Raw genomic sequence first — 13,109 nt, 5'->3', positions numbered from 1 at the left:
ACATTGTGCATGAATGGATAGTGAGTCACTATATTGTGTTTATTTTTTGTTTCTAGTGAAATAAGACTTCAAAATGGAAAAAAAAATTAACTGACTTTGGATATTGCAATTTGACAATGACATTGCAACGACACATGTTTCATATGAAGTATTTAATCTTATAAAAAGGTATGGATGGCAAGTGCTTCCTCTCCCCATGTACAGTCTTGACATGAAATCTGTTCCCTAAGTTGAAAGAACTCTCCATGGGAAATGCTTCACTACCTTTGATGGAGCATCTGCTGAGATGATGAAACTTATCATCAAACAAATCAACAAAAAAATGATTTTGTGAAAGGAATCTGGGACTTAACCCAAAATGTCAGGCAGCAGTGATAAGGCAGAGTAGAGATTATATTGAAGTCTGGTAAATGCATTTTGTTAAATAAATGTTTAATTTAACAACAGAAATTATGTACAGAAGTTTTGAAATGACCCCTGCATATTTTTCAACTTTGCAATTTTTACTTTTTAATATTTATCTTGTTAATTTTTAAATGTACTAAAATAGGAAAGTATTATGCATTGTCTTGTTGCAGAACAAGTTAGTTGGTATTCTTGATGCTGATGTCTTTGGCCCATCAGTACCTCGAATGATGAACTTAAGTGGACAGCCTGAACTTACAAAACGTAGGTGCTTTTGGAATTTACAGGTTAGTGGGTTTGAAAGTTATTACTCCTGTTTCAGTTTTTATGTTTAATAGCAACTATTTTATTCTAGAGTGGCCACACTCAAGGAGTTGGTAGGTCATTTCCCCTCCTACATAAAAATACACAACATTTTATAAACAAAATTAAAAACATCACACTCAACGACCAAGATTTATTAGTCAGCTTTGACATAAATGCCCTTTTCACTAATGTCCCGATCAACGATACCATTATTCTCCTACAGAACATATTTCTGCCTGACATCACGGCCCTATTTGCCCACATACTCCGTTCCGGGTATTTTGCGTGGCAAAATAATTTTACCTACAAAAAGAAGGTATGGCCATAGGCTCACCACTTTCCTCCCCAATAGCTAACTTTTACATGGAAGACTTTGAGCAATGAGCTCTTAATCATTCCAAGAATGTGGAGGACCCATCTGCACCCTTATATTATTATTATTATGGGCAACTCCAGGGAGTCATTAGACTCATCGAGGGAGGCCCCAAATCATATTCATCACAACTATTTGACATTCATACAGTATCTATCATACCTCGCTTTAAACTCATTCACTGTCACAGCATCCACCACAGACTCTGGGAGCGCATTCCACTCATTCACCACTCTAAAAGTAAAGAACCCAGCTCTAACACCTTTACTAACCACACTTTTGCCCAGTTTCCATGGATGTCCCCTAGTCCTCCCACAACCAGCCCTGTTCTCAAAAATATCTTCTGAATTAATTTTATAGAAACCTTCCAGTAATTTGAATGTCTCAATCATATCCCCCCCCCTCCTCTGCCTATCAACCAATTTTTGCAACCCACAAATCCTCAACCTGTTCACATAAGGTTCATTCCACAGACCTGCTATCATCTTGGTCACTCGCCTCTGGATCCTCTCGACCTCCTCCCCATCAAGAAGAAACCTAGGTGACCAAATCTGAGCACAGTAGTCGAGATGGGGTCTTATCAAGGCTTGATACAGAGGAACAATAACCTGCTTGTCTCTGCATGTCAATGTATTCTTCAGCAACCAAGTGATTTGATGAGCTGATTTGGCCACTTTTGCAATGTGTCCCCTAAATTTCAATTCCTTATCCACCAGCACTCCTAAATCTTGTGCCTCATCAATTTCCTGGAGTACAGTTCCACCAATGTAGTAAACTGCTGCTAATCTTTTCACTCCAAAATGTATAACCTTACATTTTGCCACCTTAAATTGACATCCATTCTCCTTAGCCCAGACCTCCAATCTATCCAAATCATCTTGCAAAATTTTGATGTCATCTGCATTCACTATTGCACTACCCAACTTCGCATCATCCGCAAACAAATGAACTGTTCCTCTCAGATCCTTTCCTATATCATTAATGAACAAATTAAACAGCAGTGGTCCTAGAACAGATCCTTGTGGCACACCACTAGTCACAGGCCGTCTTGTGGACTCTACTCCTGAATAAACCACTCTCTGATATCTCTCCGTCAACCACCCTCCTATCCATCCCCATATGCTGCAATTTACTGATTAGAATTCCATGTGGTATCCTGTCAAAGGCCTTAGCAAGGTCCAGTAGAATCACTGTAAACCCATTACCCTTATCCAGTTCAGCCATCACTGTGTTATAATACGTGAGCAAGTTACTGAGGCATGACCTACCCCTCACAAAACCATGTTGTCCCTGATACAGTATCCCATTTTCTTCTATCCAATCTTGTATTTTCCTCTATTTTCTCCAAGACCTTGATAATGATTCCTGTTATGCTGATTGGCCAGTAATTTTCAACAGCAGCCTTGGAACCACCTTTATGCAGCGGAACTATTTTCCCCTCTTTCCACCCCCTTGGGACTGACCCAGACCCGAGGCTCAAATTAACCAAAATGGTCAAGGGCACTGACAATTCTTTAGCCGCTTCACGTACGACACGAGCTTGTATACCATCCAATCCCACAGATGTATTGACATTAAGGTTCTGTAATAGACTAGTTACCTCTACTTCATTCATCACAATTCCAGTATAATCTGTTGGTTCTTCCATTCCTGCAAAGTCACCACCTGGATGATATACTCTTGCAAAGTGCTCGCTCAGTAATTCCACTATATCAACTGATTCGGTTACCTCCCTACCCTCAGCAATTTTTAAGATTATTCTACCATGAACATTTTTCCTTTTACTTGCAACATATTGAAAAAAAACTGTTTGGGATTCTCTTTAGCCTGCATGGCCAATTTTCTTTCGTAATCTGCTTTTGCTTTTCTTACCATCCTTGTTACCATCCTGGCCTGAGCTTTATATTATTCCTGCGCCTGCTGGTCACCTTTCTCCTTAAATTCCCTCCACAATTGTTTCTTTTTTTGCAGCTCAAGCTTAATAGTGTTATTCATCCATTTAACCCCTACTTGATTTATTATTCGGACTCTTGGTATACAGTCAACCATTGCCTCCTGCAAACACTTCTTAACCACCTCCCATGCACTATCAACATCCAGTCCTTGCAGTTTTACATGCCATGGCACTGAGCCAAGCACGCACCTAAGCTTCTCATACTTACCAGCCCGGTAATTCCACATGTACTCTCTTTTAATTGTGAATTCGACTCCTTTAGCCACCTCCCAAGTCATGACCTTATGGTCACTCTCACCAATTGGTGGCAACATGGTCATGTTCGTTACCACATTCTCAGTTGCAATTACTAGGTCAACCACTCTCTGCCCCCTGGTATTTTCCACTACATGCTGCTGCAGATAGTTGTCCCTTAATAACCGCATAAAATCCAATTCCTTCTTCCCATGTGCCCTCTCCTCTTTCCAGTCAATGTTACCATAATTGAAATCACCCATAATAATTACCCTCCTTCCACTCATTTCTTCTATTTGCCTATGCATACTATCCCCACCATCTATTCCATCACCTGGTCTATAGCAGCACCCAATTGTATATTTTGTTCTGCTAGATTCTATCTCACACCAAACAGCCTCAAATGTGCTCTTTTCTCTATCCTGCAGTTCAACTTCTATACTTCTTGGCTGCAACTCATCAACTATCATCAATAACACTCCTCCTCCCCCCTTTTTATTCACCCTGTCACTCCTGAACACGCTATACCCGTCGCATTCAATCCCACTAGTTTTATCATCTTCTGTCAGCCATGTTTCACTAATACCAACAACCTGTGGCCTGGAAGTGCCAACCATGGCCAAAAACTCTTCCTTCTTGTTCCTAATACTCCTGGCATTAGTGTACAACCAGAACAAGCCCAGAAGAAAATCTCAATAAGAGAGGACTTTAGAAATGTTTAATGTAGTTCTGTTTCTAATTTATTTTTATATTTATCTTTTTTTTTTTTAAACTTTATTTTATTATTTATCATTTTTTTACTATTATTATTTTATTTTATTTATTTTATTTTTTTCCACTAGAGGTTCGGCTAGATAAAAGATTAATAAGCAGCTTAGATTCATTTTATCTTTGTAAAGTGCAGTAGCATGTAGCTTTTTTCTTATACATATGTATTTTCCTGATGATGACTTCAATACAGAGGTTGAAATGTCGAATGTTACTTTCCTAATATTAAGTAAAGTAATTATTTTAACACGTGTGTTGTGTCACCATAAATTCCTAACCACGAATTTTATTCTAGAGGGTAATGCAACTTTCAGGTTAACCTTTAGTTTAAAAGAACTAAACTCATTGGTATTTTATTTTATATTTGTAATTTTATATTATTGTTATCTGTCTATTTAACTTCATAATTTTATTTCATTGGGTTGTGGTCAGAGTGGTGAGATGTTTTATCTCTAAATTTCTTTTTCTGTCTTTTCAATTTTATTGAATTGACTGTAATTTAACAGCATACTTGTGTTCTGTATAAGTCAATGTGTACCTGTTTACAGAATGGTTTACCTTTTGCAAGAAGGAAAAATCCAAATTGCTAGGAAAGAAAAACTCTGCCCTCTTCACGTAAGACTGCTAACTTAGTCCCAACTAAAAAAAAGGACTATAAAGTTTGATCGTAGACCAAATTTGAACTAAGATCTGTTTCCCAAAAGCAAGTAATGCATGGTAAAAATTGCTCATCCATGGAAACAGTTTAAATGTATCTTTGTTTCTAGATGTATTTTACAAATTGCATAAGCATCTATTAGATTTGTTTTGCTATCTCCCTTTTCAAGTTGCTCCTGGATTCTGAGCTGACGAATATGGTATTTAAAATCCTTACAAAAAACTTTTCAGGCCATTCCAATTTTTGTTTTATTAGACCATGAGATAGGTGCACAAAAGGACAAAACATGTCAGAATTATGTACTGCAGTAACTCTGATTTGGCTAGATGAATCAGATCAGATCACTTTTATTGACAAAATGACTTGACCTGATTTTAATAATTCTGTCCACACTGGATGGAATTTGGTATTTAAGATTTCTCTTAAAAATTATCAGCTCATTTCAATTTGGTTTCAGTTGGATCCTTTGTTACAAAATCGGCAAAACACAATTGTATGTATAGTATACATAAAGTCCAAAAAGAGGCAATTCCTAAATGTTGTAATTTTGTCATTCCTATAGGATTTTCAAAACCACTGCTGCTCTTTGAATAGCATAAATTTGTCACAAATGGCATGTTCTTGCAGAAACAGTGGAAATATACTGAGAATGAAAAATTCAACTGTGAACAGTTTCATAGTTGAATTTTTCATTATCAGTATCACATGCAAAACGTTATTGGTTTGTATCATATGCAAATAATTAAGTGTTTGATAAGTCTAATGTTTAGTTGGTCATTTGTGTATGCAACATTCTTGAGATAAACTAGCTGATGGAAGAATTTTTTTTTGTTCTGTTTTTATTGGCAAAACTGGTTGAAATGATAATTAACCCATTAACATACAAAGACGTCTGTGACATGTCTTTTGTTTATTGCACCAAAATTGATTTTGACATATCGCAGATGTTACGAAGTTCGTGTCAATTTCAAACGAATTTAGAGTTTAAAAATAATTGATATGTCAAAGGGTTAATAATAATTCTTCTCTGGTTAGGTGGATGAAATATAATGAAATTTAATTTTTTTTTTTAAATTTTAATATGAATCCAATCTGTGAAAAGTTTAACCCAGTCATATATTTAATATCATGGGTTGGCTATCTGGTATTTAGACTTATACATTGATTCTCCAGCATCATGTGTTGTTTAAGGAACTTAACAATGTATATGTTAATAAAATTATTTACTTATTATCCTATATCATGCTGTTAGCCCATTTGGAGTAAAACCTTTACTTGGTATTAATGCACAATATTTTATAGTATTTTTATATCAAGGACACATCAGGAAGTCCTGCCACTGTAACATATGGGTTCTGGAGTGCCTATAATGACTGTGTTCCTGGTAGCAGCAGAGTCATTGAGAGTTAGTTCTACTGTTTGAATTTGTAGTTCTGCTGTTCCAGGCTGTGTGCTTAGTGTTCAGGTTCTCCTGCTAGTGCTGTTTGTTTGTGTCAAGTCTGCTTCCAGTATTTGGAAAGTTATATATGGAGTATATTTTCAGGGACCCTGCATTTGCAGTTTGGACCTCCACCCCCATGTTTTCTATGTTGGTACTTGCAGGATTTACAATTTCATTGTGTTCTGTATTAATTCCAAATAACAAATTGGAATAAAATTTGTCTAGCCAGAATACCAGAGTAACTTGAATAAGAACAAGGATAGACAAAATAACTCATATTGGTGCTTATACACTTTACAAAACATCTAAAAATAAAGTCAATATAATGGAATTTAATGAACAAAAATTACTTTACAACACTTGAATTTTTTCCCTTAAGATAAAAATAAAAAGTCTATATACTATATAAAACTGTATACTTATAGTGCTGTCTACATAAATCACTCTTAAAGGTAGAATTTTTCTCTTTTTCTATTAGAAGTAGAAGACTAATAATTCATTCTTTTTCAGAAAATCTCATGAGGCCATTAGTCAACTTTGGTATTAAATGGTATGTACTCCATATATTGAGATATATAAATTATCTTATATAACTAAGTAGTATAAGATAATACAACTAATTAGAAGAAACACATGTATAAACCACAGTGAAAATTATTTAATTGTAAATATTTCATCCTAAGTATCTTAGGACGTCATCAGTACAGTATTTAAACAAAATTAGGAATAACATACAGTTAGGGTGCATGATTACAATAGAATCTCATGAAAACGTGCATAACGTGCTAAAGTAGTACACACACACACACACACAAAAAAAAAAAAAAAAAAAAAAACGTTAATTATTTAACACAATTTTGTATGATAATTTCCCATACTTTAGGAATAGTAAGAACGTCATTGCGGTTTGGTTTGGTCTGTGTAGTAGGGCTTCAGAACTTTCTTTGTATAAATGTTCATGTTTAAATAAAGATCTATGTAAAAGTTTAGCCTTTTCCCAATGGATCCTATGGTTTGGATTTTCAATTCCGTGTTGAGAGAGGCCAGATTTCTGCGGTTTAAGAAGACGAATGTGGTCTTGATGTTCCGAGATGCGTTTCTGAACAGACCTACCTGTCTGTCTAAAGTAAGATAATTTGCATGACTTTGGACAGACAGGTAGGTCTGTCCAAAATAACCTTGGTTATTTTGTAATATATAAATTAATAATTAATTGGCAATTTAGCTGATTTTTTATTATTAATCAATAATTGATAATTAATTCTTGATTAATAATTAATTAACATCAATTAAACCATAATTAAATTAATTTGTGCTGACAAATTAATTGAAAAATGACAAATTCCAGAACTTCTTGTGGAACACCAGTTGAGAACCACTGATGTAGAGTTATTTTAGAAGGCCTTGGATTCAGTATTTTGTAGTTATTTATGTAATTTTATTTTAATGTAAATATTGTTTAAGTTTTATTAAATGTGTGTATTTTTGTATTTGGTCTCGAGTCAGTGATTTTCTGGATTCTAAAAGAAGCAGTTAAAAGTCATTGCACCAATCAGAATTGAACCCTTGTGTATAACGCTCGGAATAAAAATAATCTTTACAGAGATAATTTCATAATAAATGGCAATTAATAATCTCCTCTCTAAACAACAAAAATGTTTTAAGTTAGCGAAACGATTTTACTGAATTGACAGAAAAGGTATTATACATAGAATGGAAGGTGAAAGAGATGGAGCGAGAGGCTATCTCTGAAGTTTTACAAAAGTGTGGTGAACAGGGAAGAAAGGAGGTTTTTCTTTTCTTTTTTTTAATGCATATGCAGGGTGGTAGGGTAAGTGCAGCATACTGCCAGAACATTATATGCATACCAAGAGTGTGAATGAGTTTAAGATTCAGTATGTCGCTAGAGACAGATATGTTGCTATCTTAGTGATATCTCCCATGAGTGTGTTTGACTTCCTGGAGATTTGCAAGAATAATAAATGATAGCCATGATAAAAGTCATACCATTGATAACTAGTTAAATAACAAAGTGTAATTATTCAAGCAGTAAATTGCATAAATTATTTTTATTTAATTTACTGGCTATAAGAGAATCCACGTCCATATCATTGTCACACAGTCAACTCACACTACAGCAAACTCCTAGAGGATAGGATAACTGACACACTGTAAAATTTTCGTAATTTGTAATTTATATTTATGTCAAACTGTGGCAATTGTAATATTCAGTTTTTTATTTCGTTACTTTTTTTTTCTTAATGTGTTTCCCCTCTTACTTCAATAGTTTCGAGTTTTCGTAGTTGCTTGAGCTTGTACAAATTGCCAATATGCTTTAATCTCTAACTCGTGTATTAATACTATTGTTTGACTTTATTCCTTTCGTAATCTATTTAGCCTTATCCCCCCCCCCTTTTCAAGGCAGTAAAGTATAGTCTCACATGTGGTAGTATCGTAGATTTAGGAAAACCAAGTCCTTAATCTACGTTGCTATAATTCCAATGTATTAATCCTTAAAAATTTATTTTGTTTACGACTGTGCCATTAAGGATCACGTAAAAGAATTTTCTATCTTTCCTTTACATACAAAAGAATATTTTAGCTAAGCACATGGAATAACTCTTAAATCAATTCTATCTCAAGCAACTCCGAATTACTCAGTCGTTGCTATTACTTTACTTGGGTCACACAGGTTTGATTCATTTATATGAGACAGTGCATTGGCTAACAAAGATCAGGCAAGCTATTAACAAAACCAAACATGTTTATTCTGAGACAATTTATATACAAAAGTAAATAGGACATATCACGTGTCAGATTCTCCACACATTCATTAGAATAAATCACTTAAAGCATTAAACAAAGAAATTATTTACACTCAACTTATTAAACATGTGGATGGATTTTAGCACACATAACCTTTCTCTCATTACTACTAACACAATGCAAAATTACACTATACACATTCTAAATATTATGTAATGCAAGCATTATTCAAGTCTACAGTATTCTATTATACACTTCAAACTGATGTTCGGCTTTCTGACCTCTTCAAACACATCATACTATTAGTTAAACAGAATCAACAGCTATCTCTTCTGTACACACAATCTAGGCTATTAACATAAAACAATCTACTTACAAGGTCACTGTTTCATGTACAGTCCTGAATCCAAAAGGGTTAAGGGTGAATTTCGCTGGCTCCTTTCTTTTTCTTGCGCACCAGCTGCAATCGGGCACTATTCGGTGGTTGTCGTCTTTCAAATTCCTTCCTTATACCTTTAATGCATTTTTCATCGATGTTAGGAACTTTATCGGCTGCTATAAATCAGCAAGCACGTGGATCAGTACATTCTTCGAAGAATTTCACAGAAAGATATCTTGTAATACTACCAGCGAACTTCCCATGATCTCCAGAAACTACTGCTCGCGGGATAGCGATTCTTCCTGTCCTCGAAAAGCTTGCCACAGGAACAAAAAATGAGAGAGAGCCCTCGAGCCTCAATCTCTGCCTTTTATATTATATCCAACCAAAAAATTTCCGGATTTACTGGTAGCGCCCTTATCACCCATGCTTACAGTAGGTTTTGGCGGCAAAACTCATAGTCCGGTGACCTTTGAGACTGTTGTTGACCTTCAGTTTACTAGCTTAATCCTGTCTGAGCTTTTTTAGTTACAATTGCTTGTAGTTCTACATTCAGTTATTCTTACATTATATTACAAAATTTTATACATTAAGTAGGTTACATACACTTTTAATTATAAGTATTTTAATGGCCTATGTAAAATCGATATAGGTGAAAAAATCTTGTGGTGAATAATAGAAATATTTTTCACCACAAGAGATTTTACACTATTTGTTATATACACTTGGTCGTTGACTTACGACTGACTTCCGTTCTGGCTGACAGGTCGTAAGTTGATCTAGTCGTATGTCAGCCATATATTTCTTAACAGTATTCTTTAACCCTTTCTAATCTTTTTATCATCTTTATAATTTATTTTTATAATCTTTTAAATTTATAATTATGTATATTATACATAATGTGAAAAATAATACTATACATACTGTACTGTAAACACAAAAATACAATCTAAAATTAATGTAAAAATTAATACAAATGAAATTTACAAAATCAATTTTTAATCTTTGCTTGTGCTGGGTTGTGGATCGTTAGGGTCATGTTCTTGGGTTGAGGTAGGAGATGTTCTCTTGATGAGGAACATGCTGAGCTTTGTTTGAACAGTTTGTTTCTTTTTTAATTCATATATCTCACGATAATAACACACAGCATCTTGAATGATACTCAACCTTTGTGAATTGTTTGACATTAGGGTCCATTGCTTCGAAATTGGCAAGATCTTTATTCAGTTGCAAAAAAAAATCCGATAAACTCTTTGCAGTGAATTTCTTTTCTGGCTCCTCTTCTTTCTCTTCTTCCTCTCTCGCTTTTTCTTCTGACACTCTCTGTGATTCCAATTCAATCAACTCTTCATCTGAAAGTTCTTTTATTTCACATTCTAATTTAAAATTTTTTGCAAGTTTAACTATTTTTTCTGTAATCACTTCCAGTTCCACTCCTTTTTCAAATCCTTCTAATGTATTCGCATAACATTTTATACACTTTTTCCAAATTCCCGACATACAATTCTTTGTTATACATTCCATGCGGTTGAAATATTCTTGATACACTGAAGAATGTTGTACTGCTTCCAAAAGTCTCACAAAGATAAATCAGCATCAGAATCTATCGCTTTGATGACTTGTGCAAATGTCGTTCTGAAGTAGTGAGCCTTGAATGCTGAAATAGCACCCTGATCCATGGGTTGAATGAGAGCGGTTGTGTTAGGTGGCATAAAAACCACTCTAACATCATGTTGAAGGTCGTCCAGATGAGGAGGGTGGCCAGGATCATTGTCCATAATCAATAAAATCTTGAAAGGGATACCTCTCTCCGCACAATATTCACGAGCCTGGGGAATAAAGCAATTCATGAACCAGTCTTCGAACAGTGCTCGAGTCATCCAAGCTTTAGGGTTTGAACGGTAGTAAACGGGCAGTGTGTGTGCTTGTTGATGTGCTTAAATGCACGAGGGTTTTCTGAACGATAAATGAGAAAAGGCTTCAGCTTAAAACCCATGGCATTCCCACCAAGCAAAAAAGTCAACCGATCCTTAAAAGCTTTCAATCCTGGCATCCTTTTTGCTTCTTGGTGTATGTGCATATGATTAGGCATGCGTTTCCATTGCAAGCCGGTTTCATCTACGTTAAATATTTGTTCCAGTAGATAACCTTCTTTGATTAAAGAGTCGAAACTATCAACGAATTTTTGGGCTTTATCTTCATCTGCACTTCCTGCTTCTCCTGTGACATGTACATTATACAAAGCAAATCTTTTTTTTAAAACGCTTAAACCATCCAGTACTAGCCTGAAAATCTTCTGCGTAGTCATCTCTGGCACGTGATTTTAAACTCTGAAACAGACTTCTAGCCTTCGCTTGCACTGTGCAAAGGCTCATGGGTGAATTTTTCTGTATTAAATCTTCCATCATCATAAACAACAAAATTTCAGGATTTGTAAAGTGTTCCGTAGTCGAAAAAAGTTTGAGAAACACTGCTCTACATCTTAAAGATTTTCTTATCTAGAAATATTAAAATCACCCATTTTCTGACTCATTCTATTACTGGATTGTTTAACATATATTTAATCACGTCTACCAGACTAAACACCACAATAACAAAAATGTTCATAGTCAGTTTCTTTGTTAGGGCCTTTTCCGAAAATCTAAACATTTTCTTCTTCTTTTCCATGGATCCTTTCCCCCCCCCCCTTATATAGCACAATATTATTTCTCCTGTCTCACTGACATATAAATATTCTTACCTCTTGCAGTTCAATTTGATGCACAATTTACTCATTTCTTTGTACCGGAGAAAGAAAGTTTCTTCTTCTACCTCATAAGCAATATATCTATAGATGAAACTTTCCAATCAGTGTTTCCCCAAACATTCCTTTAGAACAGGGGTCGCCAAAGTTATTTGCCTGTCGACCCCTTCAAGCGTTTCTTGGCTTTTTTTCGTCTATATTTTACTATTACGTAATTATAATAGGACAAGCAAAAAAAGATGCTTATGTGAGTTTTTAGATTGTTTATTTTATAGTTACAGTGTTTATTGTATGTATAATATAGTATATATTATTATATTACTATTACTACTACTACTATTACTATCACTAGTAATATCACTGGTATTACTATTGATATTAATAAACTACTGGTATTAATATCACTGGTATTACTACCAGCGCTGCTCAACTCTTCAACATAGATTAGTTCGTGAATGAATAATGATTGAATTATAATATGTATGTTGATGAATTTTAGAACATTAATGCTCACTTGTATGTCGATGTGCAAAAATGAGACTGGGATCGAATACCTGTAAGTATTAGTAAATAAGAACCACGCATGTGTTGCAATCTCGCTCCCACTGCGCCGGCCGGCAGGAACCACCAATATCCGTTTATTGGTAAATACGTCATTTTGGCCTACTTGATTGGCCTCAGTAACTATTTTCATGACCTTACTCCATCTTACAGGTCCTATTCATGGACCTGTAAGATGGAGGTACTGATCCCACAATTCATTCTTAATTGCGTTGTCATTACCTCCATGTCTTTTGTCATGGAGGTAATCCAAGTTAACTGAATTAAATATTACCCATACAATGATGTCTTATATTTTTCTGTCGACCCCTGAGCCCAAATCGACCCCTAACAATGTCATATCGACCCCTTTGGCGACCACTGCTTTAGAACATCAACTGCAGGGCTGGTTTTATCATTAGGCAAACCTAGGCAATCGCATAGGGGTGCTAAGACTTCGGGGATTATGTTTGTGTGAATATGACAAAATATTGGGTTGTTGCAAATGAAATGGCTGATTTTTAGGACGATTGAAAAAGAAG

General features: G+C 35.0%; 1 protein-coding gene across 2 annotated transcripts in view; it reads left to right on the top strand.

Annotated features, from left to right (window-relative positions):
• The window catches only part of Nubpl (NUBP iron-sulfur cluster assembly factor, mitochondrial), a 115,180-nt gene that overhangs the window by 43,912 nt on the left and 58,159 nt on the right, over positions 1-13,109 (top strand). For both annotated transcript variants that reach the window (XM_090414921.1, XM_090414920.1), the window contains exons 4-5: positions 579-669; positions 6,650-6,689. In XM_090414921.1, the coding sequence (XP_090271047.1) occupies positions 579-669; positions 6,650-6,689 (131 nt within the window). The remainder of the gene's footprint in view (positions 1-578; positions 670-6,649; positions 6,690-13,109) is intronic.

This window comes from Typopeltis vanoorti, chromosome 26 (assembly GCF_054136105.1).
Source record: "Typopeltis vanoorti isolate ZY-2024b chromosome 26, IOZ_Tvanoo_1.0, whole genome shotgun sequence".
Classification (NCBI taxonomy): domain Eukaryota; kingdom Metazoa; phylum Arthropoda; class Arachnida; order Uropygi; family Thelyphonidae; genus Typopeltis; species Typopeltis vanoorti.
This window is presented reverse-complemented; position numbering and strand designations above follow the sequence as displayed.